A 26,515-nucleotide genomic window follows, 5' to 3' on the forward strand; every position below is an offset into this window, starting at 1 on the left:
AAGATAATATAACTATGCACATAGATGTGAGGGATTGATTGAATGAGCATCTTTTGATTAGCCAATCATGATTTTCTGCAAAAGCATTTGGGGGAGACATTGAGAACTTCCGACTGCACGGCTTTATCCTGCTACAATTGGAAGTTTTTTTACTAAGCATTAATGAATCTCTAACTTTAGCAAACAAATAAAAAAAAATGAAAGGACAATAACTTTTTTTTTTTCACAAAGCAATTACAAAAGGACAATAGTATCAACAAAAATCCCTTTTTTCCACGATTGCTATATATCTTTTCGTTCTAGTTTTATCTCTCCGAACGTTTTTAAAGCACAATTCTATTTAGTGACTACGAAATAACGCATAATTGTTGCATAAGCACGAAATGATTACATATGTGAAATAAAATGACTTATTAATAAGTTTTCTAAAAAAAAAAAAATACAAGTGATGGTTGATACTATTTCTCATTGTTTAAGTAACTAAAAGAGTAATCAATTCACGTTAGCACGAAATGACTTATTTTGTGTTGGCAAAAAAATAAAAATAAAAAAAGAGAAAGCATAGAAATTTGTGAAATAGAATCATGTCTCGATAATGGGAATATGGTAGTAGCCTCGTAGGATATATAGCCATTGGAAATTAAACTAAATTTCTATTCCTAAATACTTTAGATATTATAAGTTTATCTTTAGAAATGTTTTCTTTAAGACATACAGTATTCGTATCTGTTTAAGTTAATTTCACTGTCTTTTTTTTTTTGGTCACGAAATTACACTATTTGTACCATTCACACCCGTAGAGGAACAAAATTATTAAGAATATACATATTAAAGAACTTTAATGCTCCCCTTGCTATACCTTGTGCATGTATCTCTTTCTATATATATGAGGGATTAGCTTGTTGATGCTTGCTCATTTATGACTTCTCAATACAAAAAGCTCCACTCACTTTTTTAAGTTTTGTCTTCTCTAATCCGTCTTCTTCTTCTTCTATCTTGCATGTCTTGCGTCCTTTTATGAACATCTCTTGTAAACCCTAGCAAATCATACAAGGTCAGTCGCTTTTACTTACTTAACCCAATGCTTTTACTTAAACAAAGCCCTGGTGTGTTTGGTGTTAATCGATTAATTATTTTTTCTTGATTTAGTTTGAAAAATCATATTCGATAGACATATACATGTATATGCATGGTGAAACATGTAATTTGCCTAGGTTTGGCGTTAACTTGTTCTACGTGTGTTTTGGTCTCATTTATCTGTTTTCAACTGACTGGTAGAGCTCATGGATTGCTTTTACCAGGTCAAGATCGCAAACCCTTGATTAGACTAAGACGTTTTTGATCAAGCACGAATAGCAATGGATAAAGATTACTCGGTACGTACTGTTCCAATTTCTCAAGATCATTAATTTCTTATCCTATACATATTTTAAAAATATATATTCAACTCGTCCTACGTACTTTTGATATCAGCTTGATTTTCCAATTCCGGTTTCTCTCAGGCACCGAACTTCTTAGGTGAATCTTCAGGCGGAAACGACGATAACAGCTCCGGTATGATAGACTATATGTTCAACAGAAACCTTCAACAACAACAAAAGCAATCGATGCCACAACATCAGCAGCACCAACTGTCTCCTACCGGATTTGGAGGAACACCTTCTTTTGATACAATGAACTTCGCGGACGTGATGCAGTTTGCGGACTTCGGTCCAAAACTGGCGTTGAACCAGACCAGGAACCAAGACGATCAAGAAACCGGGATTGACCCGGTTTACTTCTTGAAGTTCCCTGTCTTGAACGACAAGATAGAGGACCATAACCAAACCCAACATCTCATGCCTTCTCATCAAACGTCTCAAGAAGGAGGCGATTGTGGAGGAAACATAGGCAACGTGTTTCTTGAAGAAAGAGAGGATCAAGACGATGACAATGACAACAACTCCGTGCAACTCCGTTTCATTGGAGGAGGGGAAGAAGAAGATAGGGAGAACAAGAATGTTACGACAAAAGAGGTGAAGAGCAAGAGGAAGAGAGCTAGAACGAGTAAGACCAGCGAAGAAGTGGAAAGCCAACGGATGACTCATATCGCTGTCGAAAGAAACCGTAGAAAGCAAATGAACGAGCATCTTCGTGTCCTCAGATCTCTCATGCCTGGCTCCTACGTTCAGAGGGTATGATATTAATAAAGTATATCGTTAAAAAAAAAAGTTTATTTGTGAACCATTTTATATACACATTCAATACTGTCTCCAACTATATTATAATCATAATATATTAAATGTATTAAATAGGGAGACCAAGCGTCGATCATAGGAGGAGCAATAGAGTTTGTAAGAGAACTCGAGCAACTCCTACAGTGTCTGGAATCACAGAAGCGTCGAAGAATCCTGGGAGAAACCGGTAGGGACATGACCACGACAACGACTTCTTCTTCTTCCCCCGTAACTGCAGTAGCTAATCAAGCCCAACCGCTCATCATTAACGGACATGTAACCGAGATAGAGGGCGGAGGAGGGCTTCGGGAGGAGACGGCGGAGAACAAGTCATGCTTGGCTGACGTGGAGGTGAAGCTTCTAGGGTTTGACGCCATGATCAAGATACTTTCAAGAAGAAGGCCAGGACAACTGATTAAGACTATAGCTGCTTTGGAGGATCTTCATCTCTCTATTCTTCACACTAATATCACTACCATGGAACAAACCGTCCTCTACTCCTTTAATGTCAAGGCAAGTTTCACTCTTTTACATATAACGTTATGACCCGTTCGTTCCTGTATTTAGGCGTTGCAACCAAATTGAGTATACTCATAAGCGAAATATAGATTCATCATCTAATACATGCATGTAATAATCTAATTATCTGGATCACATGTTCGAAATTAATATATGAACCTTTATTTTTTTTTCCAAACAACTTAATATGAACTATGTACTAAGTTTTCATAAATAGACACTAGTCATAGAACACAATTATATTTTTTATTTTATTTAATATACAATTTGTTTTTTTTAGTATAAGCATAGATTATGAATTAGTATTATTATAAATTATATACGTAGTAGCTACAAAATTAAAGGCTAATATGAGGTAGATGTAAAATATGTGCAGATTACAAGTGAAACGAGGTTTACGGCAGAAGACATTGCAAGTTCCATCCAACAAATATTTAGTTTCATTCATGCAAATACCACCATGTAAGGTTTCTTATATATCCCCTATATAAATATTATTTCGAATAAAGATACTTTTAATAAGTTGGTCACTTAGAAACAAATGTTTATGTTGGTTCGATCCATGTTATTCATCCATTTCAGATGTCTTTTCTGTTTATTTGTTTTTTTTTACCCTTTAGAAGTCATGATTATTTCTTTTTGTGTTCGACATGGTCTATCTAATCATCAAGACGTCATTACTAGCTCAATATATAGAGATGTGAATATATATATATATATATATATATATATATATATATATGACTGGTATAATCCCTAGAGTAAAAAAAAAAGATGTAATTGTATACTGACCGGTTCCATGTTATAAATTTCAGATATGTCTAATGTCTTTTGCCTTTTGTTTGTTCTTTTTACCTTTTAGACGTTATGATTACTTTATGTTTGTGCTAGACATGCCGATATATGCATGGTGTGTGTGTGTGAATATATATATTGGGACAATTTTTATAATTATACTGTGACATTTTTATCAAATCATTTTGAAGTGCTAAAGGTTGGAAACAATTTTAATTGATCAGATCTGGAAGCTCTAACCTGGGGAATGTTGTGTATGCTTGAAAATAATCACACGTGACAACTTTCTACATGGATTTGTTTCAAACTGGTGAAGATTGCCGTAATATCTCCACATAGCTAGTGGTTTTTATTGTTCAAGCATTTTGAAGAGTGTTTAAGTTTAAGGGAGTGCTTCTTTCTTTCTTTCTCTTTGTTTTGTTTTTTTTTGCTTAATGCAATTTTTATGATGATTGTTTAGCTTGTAATGTTAGAACTCGTTTTATTAACTTGAAACATGTTTGTTATCAAAATTGCACCCAATACAAAACAAAAAAATGCATGAAAAGTGGGAAGAAAAGGGGGGTGGGGGACGGAACAGCTATCATAGTCTATCAATTGGCAAATATAACAATAACGAAAGAAAAAAATATATATATAAGAAGAAGAGAAGTCACTTATTAAAAGTATTTTAAATAGCCAATTTTAATCTTCAAAAATTGACAATTCGGTATTACAAAGTGACGCTTTTACACTTTTTCAAAAGTAATTTGACTAAAAGTACTATGTGTCAGAAGACAAATTTGTTTAGGAAACTCAGAATGATTGTTTTTTAATCTCTCTCTCTCCTCAACAAACACGAAACTCTTGTCTTCATCTTCTTTACTCACTATTAGCTCTAATCCAAGGTCAGTTCCGACACAAACAAACACAATAAAATCCAAAACCATGCATGGCTTGGTTTTCTCTCACACCAAGTAGGTTCATGTAAGATCTTGATAGTGTCCAAGTTCAGAGTTCCAATTCCAAATCCGTCCAAAACATGCATATTTTTTATATTTATTATATTCATCGAAGGTAAGCATAAGAAGATAGATGAGTCATCATGCATGAGAAGTAATGGTCGAATTAGGAAACAAATAAATGGGATTGAGTTCGGATTGATTCGCCCGGCCAGCAGGCGGCGGCGTGCTTATCTTGTTTTCTATGTTTCTCAATCATCATCATCTTGTGCTAAGTGGTAAAAATATTCATTGTTGTGCAAATGGGAAAGAGTATTATTTACATTTTTTTTGTTTCCCCCTTTTTTTTTTGTCGTGAGTTGATCAATGTTTTGTACGTAGAATTCTTTTTCCTTTTTCAGTCTAAGAGCACACTTTAATAGGAATTGGGATCGCTTCACAGTCTTTGTTTTACAGTAGGACCACATTTGATTACTCCTAATCGATTCTTTTTGGGCTAAAAAGTTTGAGCATGTGTATTGCTTTTACACTTTCGATAGTTGAAACTGAAACCGTGCCTCACTAGATGTCAAAAAGAAAATTAAAATGTGTCTCACCAAACATCTCTTTCCCAATATCCTAAGATTAATGGATCTTCAAATAATGTTGACGTTTAATATTTTCCTCAATTCTACTGAAAAGCGGTTATTATTTTAGAGGGTACGTGACAGTTTGTAAATAGAAATCTATTTTACTTTTGTAAAGAACATGTTTTGTTTCTAAGGATGTCTTACTCAAAAGAATAAGGTGAGAAAGATAAAATAAAATAAAATAGTGAAATAAAATTAATAGGAATTGTGGTATTATTAATTTACAATGTGTTCAACTAGTTTCTCTCCTAAAAAGGAAAAATTGTCAAAAGGATTTTGGTTAATATGTTCCCTTAGTTACGTTTGTGCAGGTGGAACTGTACAATATATCAATACATATCAGCTTCTGTATTGACACCTCAATAAAAATGAATAACCTATCAAATTATAACAATTAATACATGTCAGCTTTTCTCTTCCTTATGTGGACGACAAAGGAAATCAAAAACGCTTTGTAACACAGCCTTTATCAATTGCTAAATGAAGATGAAGATCGAACAAGAAGGAGAATTGATCATCCGTAGAAAAAGCAAACGAAAGCCAAAGTGGAGCAAGGTCAGTTGTTGGATTGTTGGTTGGTTGTTCACAAAGTTCTGATTTCAGTTTTCTTCCTCTTCCATTTCTCTCTCTATTCTAATTCCGGCTAATGAAACAAGAGATCCTGGCCTCTCTCTCTCCCTCTCTGCGAAACCCAAAAGGCTGAAAATTTTCAGCCAACGGTGTCGGCGGTTTCATCACCAAAATATGTCTTGGCGGTAGAGAGCTGCTTAACGGAGGTCGAGATGTTTCCATTGCTCGCTGGAGTTCCATAGATCTCGCAGATGTTACCCCATTTCACGATGAGCTCTCTGATGATGAAATTGTCTCCACCTAATCCTCATCCGCCAGAAATGTTAGAATAAGAGACGAGTGAGCTCAGAGCCGTGTCGATGATGCTCTGTTTCATTGACTTTTCCCATAACAAACAATCTCGCCATAGATTGCGCCTGAGCTGAGACTCGGGTCTATTGGCTGGGTTGTCGAAACCAAGTTAAGAATTGCCGATAAAAATACAGTGACGTCATCATCGGCAGGGGTGAAACTCCTACATTCATAAACAGCAATCTTAGACGAGTTTTGTTTCCTGAAATTGGTCGTATAAAGTACAAAGGACTTGGGTTTGGTATATAACTTGAATGACTAATTTTGTTTCGATTGTACTTTTATTCCATGACCTTACTTCATCATGATAGTGCTTATTACAAGTAGTGTTAATTCATTCACAACATTGTTAAACTGTTCTCCTATCATCTTCTTTGCAGTTTAGAAGCAGTGGACGATCACAAGATAAGTATATGATTCCTTCTTTCTGTAAGTTCTTTTAACATTGTCTTTTCTACATGTCTCTCTCTTTTGGCAAATTCAGTTTTTTTTTCTATCAAAATTAGTGATCTTTTAATGATCATCCAGATTGAAGTTACTTCTCTGTTTGCTCTTTAAAGGTGGACTTGAAAAAATTTCTTCTTTGTTTCCCCCCCAGGTCTGTCCTGTATGCACTAAGAGGGTGGGATTGAATATCGTTGGCCATATTACGACGCAACATGCCAATTTTTTTAAGATATCCTTTCAACTTTCAATATCTGATGGTTAAATCTGTTTATTATCTTGGTTCTCTATAGTACATATAATAATCATTTGGTAGAACTTAAGAGTGGATTTTTTTAATTCCTTGATGAGAGTTTTTTACGTTCAGCGAAAGAGAAGGTTGCGAAGAGGAGGATATAGCTCTACTTATCTCGCCTTGAAAAAGGAATTCCGGGAAGCAAACTTACAGTCTCTTCTTGGTGCTTCTACAAGTTTCACTTCTTTAACCTGATCCGCTGCTGTCATCTTTTATTTTTAATTCTCCTTCACTCAATGAGTCTGCAAACAAAACTGCTACACCTGCTGTGACTGAAGAAAACTCAGCTACAAATGTCTCATTTAGAGAATCTCTCAAAAGGTATATATTGACATATACTCTTAACCAATAATCAAAACGTATATGTAGACGCTAAAGTTAAAAACTTTTGCTGGCTATCTATCACACTCAGTTCAAACAACTCTACACAATCTATGACTCTGCAGATCATTTTCTCCCTCATTTAGAGATTAAAGGCTTCAAATATCTTAATCATGTATTCTAATAAAAGCCAAAGTTCCTACAATCAATGAGATTTAGCCACAAGTGGTAAGAAAAGAAAACGTACCTGGCCATAATTGAGAATAGCAGAACAAGGGCTGATTGAAATATCCCCATAAGGAAGGATCTTTCCTTGTGAAAAGCGCTCACCTTGTCTGCATTTGGCTACATACATGTAATCTGTTGGAGTCAGAGCAAATCCAAGCTCTTCCCATTTCACATTCGCATACTTCTCATCCGCTTCACTGTTTTCATCTCAGTGCCTGCCACCAAAAAAGAATTGAGTAAAATAAAATTTAAAATAAACAAACACCATATATACACCCAGATCAGGCTGATTCTAATAACCAAAATCATTTCGTTTACCCATTTTCTCACATTTATCAGAAGAAACAAAATTGAGACTTTGTATTAGTACCTTGTAGTACGAAGAGGTGATGAAGAAGGAGCCATAGCTGGCGGAGAGAAATAGAGAAGTGAAGTGAAAGGCAGAGAGGCGTGGAGCGGTCACGTTGTTTTAGGAGCCTTGATTTATAGTGACAACAAACAAACCCTTTTGATTCCTTTCCATCTTAATTATTTTTTTAGTAAATATTTAGAGCTCCTTACATGAACAACTATACTTATAAATGAGAGAAAATGGATAAACGAAATGATTTTGGTATATCTCTATTTTTTACTTTAATATAGAGTAATTCTAAAATAGAGAATGAATTTTCTCCGATATACTACTCTATACTTGACTTGGGAGCAAATGTTGCTCTATAATAGAGTTTTGACTCTAAAATAGAGTGGAGCTGGAGATGCCTTTAGAGCTCTTTCACCCTTACATGTACTCAGAATTCTTTCTTCACATCCTCAATCTAGATATCCGAGTAAGCTCTTTATCTCAATGCCTAATGTTTTTCCTTGAGATATGTTTGATAACTTTAGATTATATGATTTCTATATCATTAATATATATATATATATATATGACAAAAATTATTACTGATATTTTAAAATGTTATCTTCTAAAATTGAATAGAGAAACAAAAATTCAATTTAATTTAAAAATAAAAATAAAATTTGAAAAATGTTGTAATGATATTTATAATGAAAAATGATAACTTTGTTCCCCATTTACTTTTCAATAATTTTAAAATACATTATTAGTGATAAAAATTATTTTTAATTAAAAATAACTATTATAGTTACGTCATTATTTAATATATATATGTGTGTTGGTCTATACCGCTGATGGAATCAATTTTCCGTTAATTTTTGTGTGTCCGTTAAAACATAAGCCATTTTCAAGATTTTAAGTGATAAAATTACTAGTTTATTATTGGAGTTGAAAATTTGAAGGTCTAAAGTCGAAATACCACTTTTTTTTAAGGAGATTTTCTAAAAATAGATAACCAAATTTAGGAATAAAAATGCTTTCTCTTCTCAATCATCTCACTTCTTCCTGGCTGACGTTATAAAGCAAAGACATTTCGGTCGAAAAAATTAGAATTGAGTGATTAATGTATGACATATAATTTTACACTACTCGTGTAGACTTTTAAAAAAAAAAGAAGCATGTTTAATGGAGCATGACTTTAGAGTTCAAATTATATATGATTAACTTTTTAAAAATGAAATTCTTTTAATTTAAATTAGAATTCAAATACAATTATATTTTTTAATAATTTAATATATCCAAACCAAGTACATAGTATACGTTAATTAACATGTATAGAAAAATACATCAATAAAAAAAACAAATAGATCAAAATCGCACAATGAATCATTTACAAAACAATTCACAAATAAGATGCTATAGATATAATGAATTTCTAATCCAACACAAACATACAAAAAAATTATATACACAATAATTAAAATTACACAGGAAAAAATTAAAAAAGTACACAAAATCCTTTCCGGGGCGTAGCAATCTTAGTACTTATATAAAAAACGAAAACACTATGATTAATATATAATGGAAATCAGTTGTATCTTTCTCTTTTGGTTAATGTCGTCGTCATGTGCCACAAAAAATAGAGTGATAACATCGGTGAAGTTGTGAACACTTGAACCCAAATGTTGAGCCTACAAAAAGTAGTATTATACTATTATGAACATATTATTCCAACCATTTCTCTTATGCATTTGACTAAAATATTTGGACCTGTACAATTTCATGATGGGTGGTTACTGGAACTATGAAATAGTATTTTTTCGTTTTATTTTACAAAAAAAAAAAAAAAAAAAATTACAACATTGTTGAGTATTCTTTTAAACATTATAAAATACTAAAGATTTTCTTTTGTTGTAAGAATTTAAAATAAGAAATATCCTTTTCATTTAAGACAAAAAGATTGGATATTTTTTTATTTCCAAACTAGCTACTTATCAATTTACCTTCTTGTCCTTGAAGTTTTATATCAAAGAGGCATAATTCATACCAAAATATGGAGAGAGTCGTCAACGAAGATTTAACCTACCAATTTCAATGTAATTTCTATATTTAAACAATCACTACTACATTTATGTTTTAATCTTTGTAATAAAGTCCAAATTGAACGAAGGAAAAAGTCTAGAGACCACTAAGTTAGTGGCACTGATCTGTACAGATACCACAATCACAAAGATTACAACTTCCTTTTTGGTTTCTGACCTCTCACACAAACCCAAGATTTCGATCACCAAATCTAGAAACAAACCGAAACTTTCCACTTTCATTTACATTCTACTTTAATTACGCAATCATAACCCATACATAAATCAAATGAAATAAAGTAATAAAATCTTCACCAGAATATTTAAAATTAAATAAAATCCCATTGATCTCACGACCTTGTTAAATAATCCATTTCCTCCACTACTCTCATTTGCTATCTCGCCCTCTCTTAAACCCTTACGTTTCGTTATCATCTAATACAAATCAGAAGCTGTAATAATGGGAACTCATCGAATCATCATTGGTCTCGTCGCTCTTTGTTGTTTCTGTCTACCTCATATCATTGAAGCTAAACCATTCGGTGTATACCAACAACAAGTGTTCGTGGATCAATCAGGCCATGGAAATTTCACGACAATACAAAAAGCTATCGACTCGGTCCCAACTAACAATCGTCATTGGTTCTTTATCAACGTCAAAGCTGGTCTTTACAGGTCAGTGTAAGCACACTTTAATTGACTCTAAAATGAAGTTACATATGTTTTGTAATGACGTTATATATATGTGAAGGTGCTTATGTAGTAATGTTTTCTCTATGTCTTTTTGTAATTAAATAAAGAGAGAAAATAAAGATACCGTATGAAAAACCGTTCATAGTAATTGTGGGAGCTGGGAAAAGGTTAACGAGAGTTGAATGGGATGACCATGACTCGGTTGCACAAAGCCCTACCTTTGCTACTCTCGCCGATAACACCGTGGTTAAAAGCATCACTTTCGTCGTACGGTGATTTTATTATATTTTGGCATTTTATCTTCAGATATTATTCTCTTTATTGAAAAAAATATTAAAGTTTCCCTTTTTTTATATAGAATACCTATAACTTCCCTAGCAAGGGAAAAATGAACAATAACCCTAGAACTCCAGCCGTTGCGGCGTTGATCGGTGGCGATAAGTCGGCTTTTTTCTCGGTTGGGTTTGCTGGAATTCAAGATACCTTGTGGGACTCGGATGGCCGACACTACTTCCACCGATGCACAATCCAAGGCGCGGTCGATTTCATCTTTGGTAGCGGCCAATCTATTTACCAGGTAATACGTTACATTCTTCATAAAATAATATTTGGTATTTTAATTAAATGTTTATAATAGGCCTGATAGTATAATTAATAATATATTTTTAATTAAATATATTATTAATTATAATATCTCATTATAGAACTATAATTAGTATTTATTCGGGTATTTGTTGAATTGAATAAAAATTATGTTTTGATGGGTTGTGCAGAGTTGTGTGATACAAGTGCTAGGTTGGGTGCTACAACCGGGTCTAGCCGGTTACGTAACGGCTCAAGGACGGACCAACCCTTACGACGCTAATCGATTCATCTTCATCAACAGCCTCGTTCATGGAACGGGCATGGCATTCTTGGGCAGACCGTGGCGCAGCTACTCTCGAGTTATTTTTTACAACTCGAACCTGACGGACGTGGTTGTTCCTGAAGGATGGGACGCATGGAACTTCGCGGGCCACGAAAACCAACTGACGTTTGCAGAACATGGATGCTACGGAAGTGGAGCAAAGACGGGAAGACGTGTGAAGTGGGTTAAGAAGCTGACTGGATCTGGCACCCAGAATTTGGGTGATCTCAGCTTTATTAATCGTGGTGGATGGGTTGAAGATTTACCCATCCCTGCTTGAGCTCTCCTTTGCTTCTAGTTTGTTGTCTTTTTTAGATTTCTTGTTGATCATTTTCTTTTTTGTTTAATTTAACCAAATGTAGTAAGTTGTTATGCTTTGTGTCCTTTTAGCTTGACATTCAAAATAACAAAACATTTCAACGAGCTTGGTTTTAAAAATTCTTCTTTTTTTTGCTAGCAAACTTAAGGAAAAGTGTTGTAAAACTCATAGTGAACCGCAGTACATAATTGTAGTGCATCGTTTTGTTGGATATTTTGGGTTTATCCAACAAAGAAGGCTTCCTGTGGGAAAGCGAAATCACGACGTCTCTTTTTGCTACGTCCATCAAAAACTGAGAATTCATAGTTGAAAAATAGGATCAGAAACAGATTATATCACGCAATTGTCCTAGACTCCTAGTTCAGCGACATCAATGATGTCACATTATATTAGCTATATACCGTCTAAAGATTATATATGGGCCTTAGGGAAAGGAAAAAAAACTTATTTTGCGGTCCATTAGCTTAACTTTTGAATTTTTTTTTTTTTTTTTTGTAGTTGCTAATTTTTTTTTGGTTGCACTAAACATACCTATCAGTGCTTGTCGTGTTTGATTAATAAAGTGTAATTATTTTCCAAATTCGAGTAAAGTTGTATCTGTTTACGTTATCAAAATTTTATTTGCTTTTCTATGCTGAGTAAGGTTTAGTTGTTTAATACTATATAGACTCTGTCAATAAATAGTTGTCACAAAATTGTGTAAAGACTATGTTAAAATTATATAATTGCCCCAAATTTTTTTTTGAGTCAACTGAATCTTTTGGTTGTATCATGTAACTCAACTGCAGTCATATTAACATATCATAGTACTAATTAATCATGTGAAGTTGTTAACCTTACTATTTTCAATTGATTATGAAACACAAAAGCATGAAACAACCCTTTTTTTTTCCTGTCATGGACACACCACACATAACAATATCGTACTAGTTAATAATAATCTAGCTAAAACATATAATATTATTCACAAATCAGCGAAGTTGGTAGAGACATGAATATATAAATACGCCGAAGCCATGTGTTTGACTCAACTTGTTCAGTTGTTCTAATTATATACTTTTTTCTTCTTCGTTGTTTTTGTTTTATTCTACTTTTATCAAATCATTTATAATATCATGTCAAAAAATTCTAAAGAGTTGGTAAATCAAATTTCTTAATAATATTTTGACTTCAAACTATTAAAATAAATGATATTTTACCGATGATAGATATTATTTCTTTCTTTTTTTGGTCAAAGATAATTTTTATTTATTTTTGGAATTGATAGGTAAGAAGAACCTTAAGATTGAAGAATTAGAATTTGAACAATGAAATCAATACTTTTAACTTTTAAAATAAAAACTTACCAGTACTTATAGAAGTTAAGATTCTAATCTATCAATCGAATTTCTTAACCTTTGGATTTTTTTCCTAAAAAATATCGTAGCAGTATATAATTGAAACGACATGAGCCCGTTTTTTTAAATAATAAATAATAATAAATTAATAATAGTAATAGATAAACTATAACTAGTGGTCCTATATCTATTAACCACCTAACCACAATCACAATCAACAGCGGAACAATAAGTACCAATATCCAATAAATATCCAATAATAATAAATAACCAATATCCAATAACCAATCAACATAAAAACATAAAACCAACAACATAACAATGTTTCTAATGACCCAACTCTAGCAACCTAGTAATTCTAGACAACCAAGCGAACCAATAGAACATCCTCCTCTTCATTGCCTCGATTCCACGATCACACTTTGCCTTTACCTACACCACAAACACAAATTACAATGCATGAGTATTTTATAAACACTCAGTAAGACAATCCTCCCATCTACTGGGCTATACACAAAAGCAATAGAGATACTCTAACCATCAAACAACAATCAACAACAAAACAGGCTCTGCATCAACCGACACAAGCTTGCATCGACCGTGACTAGCATCGACCGACACAAGGTATGCATCGATCGACACTAGGTTCACTTGCATCGACCGATGCTTCGACTTGCATCGGTCGACACATGCTCGACATCATGCGGAAACCCTAATCGCATCGACCGACGCCTCCACATGGCATCGACCGATGCTACAACGATCCCAGCTACAGATCTCTACAAGAAACGCCTCCAAACACCAGGAATCACTAAGAACACTCAAGAACACTCAAGAACACTTTTTTCCCTTCTTTTCTCTCAAAAACGGCTGAACTTGTCGAATGAGACAAAAGGAACAACTTAAGGGTTTTCCTTTCCCTTTTGCCCAAAACGCAATGTTTACCTTAAGTCAAAACGCACGAAATTGAGTCAGCATCGACCGATGCTCCACAAGCATCGATCGATGCACATCCTAAACCGGGATTCCGGTTCGCGGATGTTACAATTCTCCCCCACCAATTTAGATTTGTCCTCGAATCTCGAACAACACTCAACCAAGGATTCCCGTGCTACCGTCTCCACGACCCGCACTCCTCTAACCGATCTACGAAAGGTCACTTCTAGGCGATAGACTCACGCTCCAGGCATTATTTGCTCTCGACTTTTGGACTCTCCTTTTTACTCACAGGCCTAAACCTTGAGTTTTTATTAGCTTCTCATCAGACCGAAGCCTGCATGCCATAATATTGGCTCCTCATCGGGTCTAAGCCCGCATGCCATAATGTATATAAGGGAGTCCAATACTCGTCTCTCGGGTTGCCACCCTACAGCGCGCCCCCAGATCGTCATCCGAAGTCGATATACCAGCCATACTCCCAAGCCACAAAGTCTTAGAATATGACAGTACTAGGAGAACCTAAGTTCCCCAAGAGTCGCGAGCAAACAATTCTGAACACGTCTGACTCCTATCCTTAACCAGGTTTCCTTTCCGTGGCTCGCGTAAGACAACACGATGTCCTACCAACCACATATCCCCTCACTGGAATACCTCATGACCACACAAGGATCATCTCTCTGCCCAACGGGCCGCCACAAAGGCCAAACAAATGTCCTAAACAGGACCGCCACCAAGGCCAAACAAATGTCCTAAACATGTACGCCACCAAAGCCAAACAAATGTCCTAAAAAGGACTGCCACCAAGGCCAAACAAATGTCCTAAAAAGGACCGCCACCAAGGCCACTCGTCCCGAAGGACCGTCACAAAGACCATCTGTCCCGAAGGACCGCCTCAACAGGCACTCTGGCTAAAAGCCCCGCCAAAAGACCACACTTTGGCTAAACAGCCCGCCACAAAGGCCGCACAATGGCTAAACAGCCCGCCACAAAGGCCATACAATGGCTAAACAGCCCGCCACAAAGGCCACACAATGGCTAAACAACCCGCCACAAAGGCCACACAATGGCTAAACAGCCCGCCACAAAGGCCACACAATGGCTAAACAGCCCGCCACAAAGGCCACTCAAGCCCTCTCCAAGGCTCTCCGCCACTAAAAATGGACAAATTCTAACTCGCATAAAACTTTCCATTTTTAGCACTTACCACTTCTGGAAACTTTCCACTTATAAAAACTTCTATTCCAGGAAACTTTCCCGCAAACCACCGCCTCACGGAAACTTTGTACCCCAAACACCACCTCATCTTGTTACTTAGTCGCACAACCAACCACCCCAAGCGACCAAGTAAACAAGAGAGATGGGCTGGAATACTCCATTCCCGCTCCAGCCACGGATTACAAATGGGACAAGCCTAGGCAAGCTCAAGTCGCGGCTTGCTTCTCATACCACTTCTTAAACCTTGCTTCATCCTCGCCTCAGGCTCCCAAGTCTGCTTCTTAACACCATCACAGTCCCATAGGAATCTCATCAAAGGAATCTTTTTCTTCCAAAGTTCCTTGATCCTCCTCTCGAGAACCCTCATTGGTCTCGCTTCCAAAGTCATGTTAGGCTGAAGATCCTCAGGAATCTTAGCCAACAACTGATCATTCTCGCGGAGACACTTCCGCAACATATACACATAGAAAACTATATGGATTGCACGCATAACCTCAGGTTACTCCAGTCTATATGCCACTGGTCCAACTCCCTCAATCACTCTGAACGGACCCATATACCTCGGACTCAACTTAGTCTTAGTCAATGACCTGTTCGGACCCCGCAACATGGCCATCTTGAGGTACACTTTATCTCCAACCTGAAACTCAAGATCTCTCCTCCTCCTATCGGCATAACTCCTCTGCCGATCCTGAGCTTCCTTCATGTTCAGCTTGAGAACCCGAATCTTCTCCGAAGTCTCCTGAACAAAATCTGCCCCGTACATGCTCCTCTCCCCCATCTGAGTCCAGCATAACGGTGTACGACACAACCTCCTATACAAAGCCTCATAAGGTGCCATCCCGATACTCGCCTGGTAACTGCTGTTGTAAGCAAACTCTATCAAGCTCAAATGATATGCCCAATGGCCACCCCAATCCAACACACACATCCTCAGCAAATCCTCCAACGTCTGGATCGTCCTCTCTGACTGTCCATCTATCTGGGGATGATAAGATGTACTTATATGCACCTTAGTGCCCATCTCTGCCTGAAATGCCTTCCAGAACACCGAAATGAACTTGGAATCTCTATCAGACACTATGATTGCTGGCACCCCATGCAAGCTGACTATCTTCTTCACATATTTCTTAGCCAAGAATGCTGCTCGACTTAGTCAACCGGTGCACAATGACCCAAATAGCATCTAAAGATTATATATGGGCGTTAGGGAAAAAAAAAAAAAACATATTTTGCGTTCCATTAGCTTAATTTTTGAATTTTTTTTTTTGTAGTTGTTAATTTTTTTTTCGTTGCACTAAACGTACCTATCAGTGCTTGTTGTGTTTGATTAATAAAGTGTAATTATTTTCCAAATTCGAGTAAAGTTGTATCTGTTTACGTTTTCAAAATTTTAGTTGTTTAATATTATATAGACCCTGTCAATAAATAGTTGTCACAAAATTGAAAATTTTGTAAAGACTGTTAAAATTATATAATTGTCCCAAATTTTTTTTTTTCATTCAACATATTTGACCGAACCATTTCAACTAGACTTATCATGCATCGCATGGATTAAAATTGAGTCAACTGAATCTTTTGGTTGTATCATGTAACTCAACTGCAGTCATATTAACATATCATAGTACTAATTAATCATGTTAATTAAGGTTGATTTACTCAAGTGTTATCCAAATTAGGTAATATTATCAGAATTCAAAAAAAAGATTTTATTACTAGAACATTTCGGGTATTTTCAAAATATCCAGCGTGCCCTTGGTTTATGTTACTGGAAAAAACGTTATTACAAAAATGTCATTGCCACGTCAGACCCCACGTCAGAAATCGCTGACGTGTAACCATAACTCAGCGTAACGCGTTACAGATGAATGTTGAAGATGAGTTATGAAAAAAAATATTTGAGTAAGAGCGGACGGCTGACTTATAGCATAACTCAACCAAGCGTTACAGTTGACTTATTAAAATCTGGTTGAGTTATGCTATAACTCAACCGTCCTTACGGCTGATTTATTAAAATCTGGTTGAGTTATGCTATAACTCAGCCATCCTTACGGCTGAGTTTTCACCCGATGGTTGAGTTGTCAAAAGTTTGGATGAGTTATCACTACGACACGGCTTAATTACCATTTTCTGACTGTTGAGTTATGAAAAACGGCTGATTTATAAGAAACTGTTACGGTTGAGTTATCGTACAACTCAACCGTAATAGGCTGACTTATCGTACAACTCAGTCGTGATAGACTGACTTATCATACAACTCAACCATTTGACGGTTGACTTATTAACAAAAAATTAATTACTAGAATGTTATTCAGTTACGGCAGACTTATTAAACGATACAGATGACTTATTAAATGATACGGCTGAATTTGGCAGCAATTTTTTTGCTTTTTAATTACTGTAATGTTTTTTTTAATTTCTGTAATATTTTTCATGTTGTGGCTGAGTTTTATATAGGCTGAGTTATTTATTGTTTGATGGCTGACTTGCCACGTCGGACGCAGCATCCATGTCAGCATTCCATGTCATCTTTTTTTTCTCCGGCAATACGAAACGTCGTTCGACTCTTTATTCTTATACTTCTTCTTCACTTTTCTTCTTCACCTAGTTCTTTCTACTTCTTCTTCACATTGTTCTTCACCTTGTTCTTCTACTTCTTCTTCACCTTGTTCTTCAATTTCTTTCATGGATCCAGTTCCGGTTTTAGTTGTTTCCGGTAATTGGGTAAAGACACAGAGATATGTATTTAACACCGACGATAGAGGTTGTATAGTTGTGCAGATAGATGGAGGCACAACACACAACAAGCTTGTGAAGCTTGTTCTTGAAGACTACAAATTGGAAGCGTTTAGCCATGAGCTAAAGCTGAGCTACATGTTCTCGAACAAGGCACTGAAAATAATGGCGCATGATACTCCACCAGTTTTTGTCTCCAATGATCGACAGTTGCAATGTTTTTTTGGGGCTATGGAAAACCGATCAGCTACGTCTCTATGTAGAGTTTTCGGCGAAAGAGTCTACAGAAACTAGTGGAGCTAGAGGAAGTATGTTTAGCAGTGACTCGAAAGTAGAACCTACATACGAAGTGTACGGTGGGGGATTTGAAGGAACTTGTTTTGATTATGGTAAGATCGTTGACAAAGAAAACGAAGAAGAAGAAGAAGTTGTCGAAGTAGCATCTGACGAAGAAGAAGACGATGAATTTTCTAGCCGATTTGATTTTTTCGACGACTCCGATGGTGAGTCATCTGATGACGAGCAATTTTCTGTATTGGGCGAGCCTCAGAGTAAAGAGGAAGACCCACTAACTCCGCCTCCTCAGAAGAAAGCTCATAAAGATGATAACTTTGCCGGATCGAAGATGAATCCGAAGGCTATTAGGTTGGAGGTGTCAACGCTAAAAATTGTTGTAGGACAAAGATAGAGGAGCAAAAAGGAGTTCAGGAATCACGTGAAACTTATTTCGGTTAGGGATGGATTTGATTTTAATGTACCAGTATCAAATCCGAGACAAGTGGTTTTTAGGTGCTGGGTTGAAGGATGACCCAGATTTTCATATTCGTGTGTACGATTCGGAACACACATGTTCTGTGACGGAACGTTCTATTAGATCCCGCCAATCAACAGCTGATGTATTGGCAGGTCTTTACAAGGACTATCTTGGTGATCTTGGTCCGGATGTTAAACCTAAAAGTGTTGGAGTCATTTTCAATAAGCAATTTAGTCTAAAGGTAATAACTATGTTTCGACTAACTTATTGATAATAATGGCTGACTTATAGGTATGTATAGGCTGAATTATTTACATGTTACGGTTGATTTATTCATTATTTACGGCTGACTTATTCGAATGTATCGGCTGAGTAATCTATATGTTATGGCTGATTTATTAATTTGTTTGGTGTCAATAGATGGGTTATTGGAAGGCATATCGAACGCTGCTGAATGCAAGGCAGATCGATCAGGAGACTCCTGAGGATAGTTTTAGCGAGTTGCCCTCTTACATATACAAGTTAAGAAGGGAAAATCCGGGTACAATCACTCGTCTTCAAATAGATAATGAAGACATATTCAAATAAGTTTTTATTGCTTTTGGTGCGAGTATTGCTGGGTTTGCTTTCATGCACAAAGTTGTTGTTGTCGACGGAACGTTTCTCCACGGTAGTTATAAAGGGACGCTTCTAACAGCCCTAGCTCAGGATGGTAACTTTCAAATTTTCCCATTAGCTTTCGCTGTTGTTGACACTGAAAATGATGAGTCTTGGCATTGGTTTTTTACACAACTCAAAGTTGCCATTCCTGACGAAAAGGATCTTGCGATAATCTTCGACAGACATAAGTCAATAGGGAAAGCGATTGGTCAAGTGTATCCGTTGGCTTCGCGTGGAATTTGCACTTACCATTTGTATAAGAACATCTTGGTGAAGTTCAAAGGAAAACATTTGTTCCCTCTGGTGAAAAAAGCGGCAAGGTGTTTTAGGCTATCTGATTTTAATGAGGCTTTCAATGAGATTGAAGCACGTCATCCCGAACTACATGGATACCTCCAACGAGCTGGTATCCGAATGTGGGCGCGTGTTCATTTCCCGGGTGAAAGGTACAATTTAATGACAATGAATATTGCAGAATCAATGAACAATGCACTGTCAAATGCTAGAAGTCTTCCCATAGTTTGACTGCTAGAATCGATACGGAATATGATGACCAGATGGTTTTCTGAACGGAGAGAGGATGCGAAATCGCAGCTAACAACGATCACTCGAGGTGTTGAGAAACTGTTACAGGTAAGTTTACATAACTCAGCCATAACAGCTTTCACATACCAGCCGTAACTGTTTCCATATATCAGCCATTACCATATAGTTTCCATAAATCAGCCATAATTGTTTTCATAACTCAACTGCTATTCTTTTCATAATTCAGCCTAAAATGTTTTTTTTTGTTGTACTCCCTACTAGGAACGTGTCACCGCAGCAAGAATTATGGAGGTACAAACGATTGATGCTGTACGTGTGCAAGTGAGCTATGGATCATCTTTGCATGTTGTAAATTTGGAACTAAAAAAATGCACATGCCTTGTATATCCATGCATCCATGCAATCGCAGCTGCAGAGCATTTGGATGTGTCTCGTATATTTAGTTAACGGATGGGCTGGTTCAACCATGCCTCCAGATGAATCATTCCCGGCTCCTGAAGCTGTGGATAATCAGAAGTGCTTGCCTTCGATTGTTGTGAACCAGCCAGGAAGGCCCAAGAAGCGTAGGATTAAATCATCTTTGGAAGTTGCCATTGGAAATAAACGCCCTAGGAAGCAACCAACATGTTCGCGATGTAAGCAAGTTGGGCACAATGTGAAAACTTGTCGGATGTATTAGGGAGATTTGTTTTATTTTGTGTAATAACTCAGCCGTCAAGTCGTTTAAACCAGTCGTTTGCTCTCAGATTGTTCCTTTTGTTAACTCAGCCGTCAAGTCATATATATCAGCTATCTACTTTCAGATTGTTCTGTATGATAATTCAGCCATTACTTACTATAACTCAGCCATCAACGAGACCTTTCGTTTTTCCGTAAAAGTATGACTCAACTGTTAAGCAAAATTTTGGCGGGAAACCATAAGTTAACCTAATCATAGACGCGACCTTTTCTTTTGATAACTCAGCCGTCATAGATTATTCATTTTGATAACTCAGTCGTTAGTCACTATAACTCAGCCGTCCCAAGAAAGACGTCACCTTTCGTTTTCCCATCAAATTAAAACTCAGCCTCAAAGTGAGAGTAGATACTAAAATGTGGATACGTAGAACATATATAGGTAAACCAACAAAGAAGGGACCTTTAATACATGAAAAAAGATACTAGCCGTAGAAATGGAAAATACTTATTTTAGAGTCACAAGTTGATAAGGTAGAACTGGAAATGGAAACCCTAAAGGATCTCAGAGACTTTGAGGCACAACCACAAAAGGTAACAGTTTTTGCACACGATTTCATAGTCTCCATAGCGGAGAGAATGGAAACCATACTCCAAAGCACACATCCAAGCACAAACGGGTGAAGGGAGTAACGACTGTCAGGATAGAGAAGGGAGGCTGTGTATGAGTTTTTCCGAGACGTCTTATAACGAGATAACTCAAGCACAAACTCATCACCGGTTGCCATGGCACCCGAAGACATCAGAGGATAATGATGTGCATTAAACAACTGGAGGTAATGGACGGCCATTATCTCATTCCCTTGACAAATACTTAGTATCCCACATGCTATGGTGGCATCAGCATCGGCCGGTACAATACGATTGAGAACCTCAATCCCACAGAGGATATCTCTATCCTCAGCCACAACCCTTAGCCCTTCGTAGTAGATGGCAATGGGGTTGCCGGCGTCAACGCATTTGACAAAGAAAGGCCTGTACCGCCCTTCAATCTGGACGCCACCATCAGGGGCATTGGATTTGTTGATTTGTGATGGATCAGTACAAAGGCTATAGATAGCAGCTGTCTTCAGAACTTCTTTACTGTATACTGTATTTCTTCCCCTACGACCAGCCCTTAAAATAGAACCAAGTGACCACCATTGATCTTCTGCAGCAAGGGAAACGATTTTTATGAAAACATCGTCGGAAAGAGCCGGCAATAAGGGTGCTCGAGCGGACATAGTGTTACAAAAAATAATTTTATTCTAGTTTGTAGCTGAGAGGTAATAGTCTAAAGAAACGGGAATATTATAACTCAGTCACTTGATGGCTCTATTTGTAGTTGAGAGGTAATAGACCAATAATTTATTGTTAAGCAATATTTTGGCGGGAAACCATAATTTAATCCGCGCCGAGACCTTTACGGATTTATATCAGCAATCGACTTTCAGATTTTTTGTTGTGATAACTCATCCATCACTTACTATAACTCAGCCGTTACTTGAATCGACGTGACTTTAACTCAGCCGTGAAGCTATATTTTGGCGGGAAACAATAAGTTAACCTAGTAATTGACGAGACCTTTCTTCTCATAACTCAGCCGTGACGTGACCTTTCGTTTTCCCGTTAAACTATAACTCAGCCGTGAAGCAATATTTTGGCGGGAAACAATAAGTTAACCTAATAATAGACGAGACCTTTCTTCTCATAATTCAGCCGTGACGTGACCTTTCTTTTTCCTGTTAAACTATAACTCAGCCGTGAAGCAATATTTTGGCGGGAAACAATAAGTTAACCTAATAATAGACGAGACCTTTCTTCTCATAACTCAGTCGTGACATGAATCGACGTGACCTTTCGTTTTCCCGTAAAACTATAACTTAGCCGTCAAGTAATATTTTAGCGGGAAACAATAAGTTAACCTAATAATAGACGCGACCTTTTGTTTTCCTATTGTTTTTTCTATATTTTCATATAATTCATTGTACCGTTTCGGTTTCTTCTTCTCCGCACATAACTTACTATAAATATTGCATCTTGGTCGAACAGTTCACCTTTAAATCTCATCTATCATTATATTGCATTCCTACGATCGTTGCACATGTAAGTCTCCTCTCAATGCCCTGTCAATCTATTGCATATTTTCCAATCATTGCACCTATCAGTTGGTGACGATCGTTTTATTTGGTTAGCGGAGCTATGGACGAAGAGGGTTCCAGGAGACGTGAAAAACGCAAGGCAGAAGGGGGAGATGAAGACAATCAGCCGTCCATCCGCATGGCCGGCTCAAGTTCCAGTAAACGTCAACGAAATGCAGATTTCGAGTGGGAAGAGGAAGCACTATTGGCCGTGTCCGAAGCTTTTACTAAGACCAGAGTCGAGGCCGAGGCGGAGACAAAAGATCGCTATGCAGCAATCCTGCATATGATGGATGATCATATGCAGAAGAAGGAAGAGAAGATCGCCCTCGAGCATCAAGTGGAACTAATCGACGCTCAAATATCCTAACTTTATCAAATCTTGGGTGGAGAACTTGTCGACTTAGAGTAAAAGCACAAGAGGTTAGAGGTAATGAGAGATATTGCCGAGGCCGATGTCAAACAGTGCGTGGTTCCTCCTCCTCTTGATTGGGAAAAACTTAAAGCTAGTGGATCCTCTTCCTTTTAATCGGTTTTTAAAAGGGAATTCCATTGTTACTATTGTCTCGTCTTCTTTATGAACTGTGAACTTCTTTTCTTTAGATTTCTTTTTGTAATGTTTCTTATTAATTATAACCGGCATTACGATATCTCAGCTATTACGGTTTTATAAATCACTATAACTCAGTCTTCACATTACCTTTCTTTTTCCCGTAAATATTAAAACTCAGCCATCAAGTTATATATATCATCTATTTACTTACAGATTTTTTTTTGTGATAACTCATTATAAGTTAGCCGTCAAATAACCTTTCGTTTTCTCGTAAATATATTAACTCCGCCTTCAAATAACCTGTTCTTCGCACGAGGCATGCTCAGCAAGTAGACTAGTCATGGGCCACTTTGCCAAAAAGAAACCTTCGGCGATGAGCTAATCCAGGACTAGGATAGTCCCTTCCAATCGGCAGAGTCAAAAGACTTGCTCGAGTTTAAGACAAAGTGCATTGATATACGCGCCTAGTCTCTTGCGGCGAGCTCGGTACATCCGGAGTTCCTTTCGCAAAGGATCCACTTCCTGCTCGACGATGTTGAAACTCGGAATGAGTTCACGGGATCTTGACGTCTCCATCTCATCTTGAGGAGGAGCATTATCTGACGCATTCAGATCAAAACCGCTTGCTCCAGCGGCTGTCTGTTCTCGGGCTCGTTTCAACCATGCAGATCGAGTAGTCACTGGCATCTTTGATAGTTTCGTTCGAGTTTGGAATGCTCTGAACATTTCCAACCCTTCCCCTATTTTTACTAAAACTTGGAACGCAACCTAGAAGACCGTAATAAACATTCAATGTTTCTAACCTAAAAATATCAATATAACTCAGCCGTAACATAAAAAGAGATGGCTGATTTATTTCTATGTCACAACTGAGTTATAATATTTATAAGAAAATGAAAGGTCTCGTCTATTATCGCTTTACGGCTGAGTTAACTTATGGTTTCTTGCCAAATTATCGCTTTACGGCTGAGTTATAATATTTACGGGAAAGTGAAAGGTCATGTGACGGCTGGGTTATATTAAACTATGTCTTATATATGACCAGTCTATTATTAGGTTAACTTATGGTTTCCCGCCAAATTATCGCTTTACGGCTGAGTTATAATATTTACGGGAAAACGAAAGGTCATGTGACGGCTGGGTTATATTAAACTATGTCTGATATATAACCAGTCTATTATTAGGTTAACTTATGGTTTCTCGCCAAATTATCGCTTACCGGCTGAGTTATAATATTTACGGGAAAGCGAAAGGTCATGTGACGGCTGGGTTATATTAAACTATGTCTGATATATGACTAGACGGTTGAGTTATAAAATTTACGGATAAATTCAGCCATAACTTTACTATAACGAAAGGATTGGAAATGCTCAATAAAAAGATTCCCATTTAATGAATATAAGCACAAACAAAGTTCTCTATCATAAACTGGAAATCACTGCTAGAAACCCTAAAGGATCTCAGAGACTTTGAGGGACAACCACCAAAGGTAACAATTATTGCACATGATTTAATAGTCTCCAAAAAAGATACAATAGGGACTGTTATCCAAAGCACATATCACAGCACAAGCGGGTGAAGGGAGTAACGGGCTGTCAGGATAGAGATGGGAGGCCATGTTTGTGTTTTTCCGGGCCGTCTTATAACGAGATAATTCAAACAAAAAAGCATTACCGGTTGCCATAGCAGCCGAAGACTTCAGATGATAATGATGTGCAACAAACAGCTGGAGGTAACGGATGGCCAGAACCTCATTCCCTAGACAAATACTTAGTACCCCACATGCAAAGGTGGCATCTCGATCGGCCGGTACAATACGACTGAGAATATCAATCCCATAGAGGATATCTCTATCCTCAGCCACAACCCTTAGCCTTTCGTAGTAGATGACAATGGGGTTGCCGGCGTCAAAGCATTTGACGAAGAAAGGCCTGTACCGCCCTTCAATCTGGACGCCACCATCAGGGGCATTGGATGTGTTGATATGTGATGGATCAGTACAAAGGCAATAGATGGCAGCTGTCTTCAGAACTTCTTTCATGTATGTTGCATTTATTCCCCTACGACCAGCCATTAAAATAGAACCAAGTGACCACCATTGATCTTCTACAGCAAGGGAAACGATTTTTATGAAAACATCGTCGGGAGATCCGGCAATAAGGGTGCTCGAGCGGACATAGTGTTGCAAAAAATATTTTTTTTTTAATTTTTCTAAAGAAACGGGAATATTATAACTCAGTCACTTGACGACTCTATTTGTAGTTGAGAGGTATATATATACAAATATAATGTCTCGTCAATTAATAGGTTAACTTATGGTTTCCCGCCAATATATCGCTTTACGGCTGAGTTTTTATATTTACGGGAAAGCAAAAGGTAATGTGACGGCTGGGTTATAATGACCTAAGGCTAATATAAAACTAGACGGTTGAGTTGTTAATTTACGGATAACTCAGTCATAAACTTTACTATAACTCAGCCGTCACATGAACGACGAGACCTTTCGTTTTCCCGTAAAACTTTAACTCAGCCGATAGGTCATATTTTGGCGGGAAACCATAAGTTAACCCTACGAATACACGCGACCTTTCGTTTTCCTATTGTTTTTTTTTTATATTCTCCTCATTTATATGTCTGACTCTCTTTCATCTCATTCTTCATTACTATTGTTTCTCTTTATACTCTCCTAGATCACAGATCTTTGTATTTGTTACATCTTCCTATCGACATGGAAGTTGTTCCTCATATCGATGGACAGTTTATTAGAGACGTCGAAGCGATCATTTGCGCCACTGCTCGAGAGAATATTCCGGTTCTAAACCCTGGTGTGGGTTACTGGGTTGACAAAACCACTGATACGTGGTTCAAGTTCTTTCACGTTATCTCTATTGCGATTGGAGGAATACTTCAACACAACTGGCAGCATGCGTGGCCAACGTACCGCTTGATTCCCTTCCACTTTAAGAGACAATGGTTTCTCCTCCTCACGGTAAGAGCTCTGGACATACCACCATATCGATATTATTCTATACTCTTATCGTTTCTTTCTTTAATTGTAGCGTAAATACAAGTGGGATCCAAAGCATACTTTAACGGTCTGGAAGCTGTTTAATTTGGTGGATAGTACGTTATACGGAGCCCAGATGCGTGCGCTCAAGAGGAAATGGGCGGAAGGTGGCAATAAACCCAAGATGCTGAGTATCATAGTTTGGAATGATTTGGTTCATATGTTTGAAGAATTTGGCCCAGATGACGTCGGTTTCAGAAAGTGATT

The 26,515-nt window shown here is 37.2% G+C and overlaps 3 protein-coding genes and 1 long non-coding RNA gene across 11 annotated transcripts; 3 read left to right on the forward strand and 1 right to left on the reverse strand.

Moving 5' to 3' along the window:
- The first annotated feature begins 655 nt into the window (after positions 1-655).
- Positions 656-4,042, forward strand: LOC104789111 (transcription factor FAMA). 2 transcript variants are annotated; one of them, XM_010514857.3, is made up of 6 exons: positions 656-1,054; positions 1,302-1,376; positions 1,503-2,174; positions 2,295-2,729; positions 3,112-3,197; positions 3,755-4,042. In XM_010514857.3, exons 2-6 carry the CDS (start codon positions 1,359-1,361, stop codon positions 3,792-3,794), a joined length of 1,251 nt encoding a protein of 416 aa, XP_010513159.2. In that variant the 5' UTR covers positions 656-1,054; positions 1,302-1,358; the 3' UTR covers positions 3,795-4,042. The 2 variants fall into 2 exon arrangements, with proteins under 2 accessions (XP_010513159.2, XP_087313387.1); XM_087457261.1 differs by lacking the exon at positions 3,755-4,042 and having other exon boundaries at positions 853-1,054; positions 3,112-3,257.
- A 1,253-nt stretch (positions 4,043-5,295) lies between these two features.
- On the reverse strand, positions 5,296-7,809 carry LOC104789125 (branched-chain-amino-acid aminotransferase 6-like). Of its 6 annotated transcripts, none has more exons than XR_015561248.1 (4): positions 7,680-7,809; positions 7,329-7,524; positions 6,912-7,023; positions 5,296-6,184 (listed from the first exon to the last, which is right to left on the reverse strand). XR_015561248.1 is itself a non-coding variant. In XM_087457263.1 (3 exons), the coding sequence occupies exons 1-3, from the start codon at positions 7,712-7,714 to the stop codon at positions 7,018-7,020; spliced, it is 228 nt and encodes a 75-aa protein (XP_087313389.1). In that variant the 5' UTR covers positions 7,715-7,774; the 3' UTR covers positions 6,924-7,017. The 6 variants fall into 6 exon arrangements, 1 of the variants encoding a protein (XP_087313389.1); XR_015561252.1 differs by having other exon boundaries at positions 5,432-6,184; positions 6,912-7,026; XR_015561253.1 differs by having other exon boundaries at positions 5,432-6,184; positions 6,912-7,032.
- On the forward strand, positions 5,516-7,181 carry LOC147949804 (uncharacterized). 2 transcript variants are annotated; one of them, XR_015561254.1, is made up of 3 exons: positions 5,516-5,655; positions 6,402-6,450; positions 6,620-7,181. It is a non-coding gene; the product is annotated as an uncharacterized LOC147949804 (long non-coding RNA). The 2 variants fall into 2 exon arrangements; XR_015561256.1 differs by having other exon boundaries at positions 5,591-6,262.
- A 2,312-nt stretch (positions 7,810-10,121) lies between the features above and the next one.
- Positions 10,122-11,750, forward strand: LOC104707314 (putative pectinesterase 29). The gene is made up of 4 exons (XM_087509022.1): positions 10,122-10,402; positions 10,528-10,687; positions 10,779-10,997; positions 11,194-11,750. The coding sequence occupies exons 1-4, from the start codon at positions 10,188-10,190 to the stop codon at positions 11,605-11,607; spliced, it is 1,008 nt and encodes a 335-aa protein (XP_087365148.1). The 5' UTR covers positions 10,122-10,187; the 3' UTR covers positions 11,608-11,750.
- Positions 11,751-26,515: the final 14,765 nt, after the last annotated feature.

This window comes from Camelina sativa, chromosome 1, assembly GCF_030686135.1.
Source record: "Camelina sativa cultivar CO46 ecotype springtype chromosome 1, ASM3068613v1".
In the NCBI taxonomy this organism is placed as follows: Eukaryota; Viridiplantae; Streptophyta; class Magnoliopsida; order Brassicales; family Brassicaceae; genus Camelina; species Camelina sativa.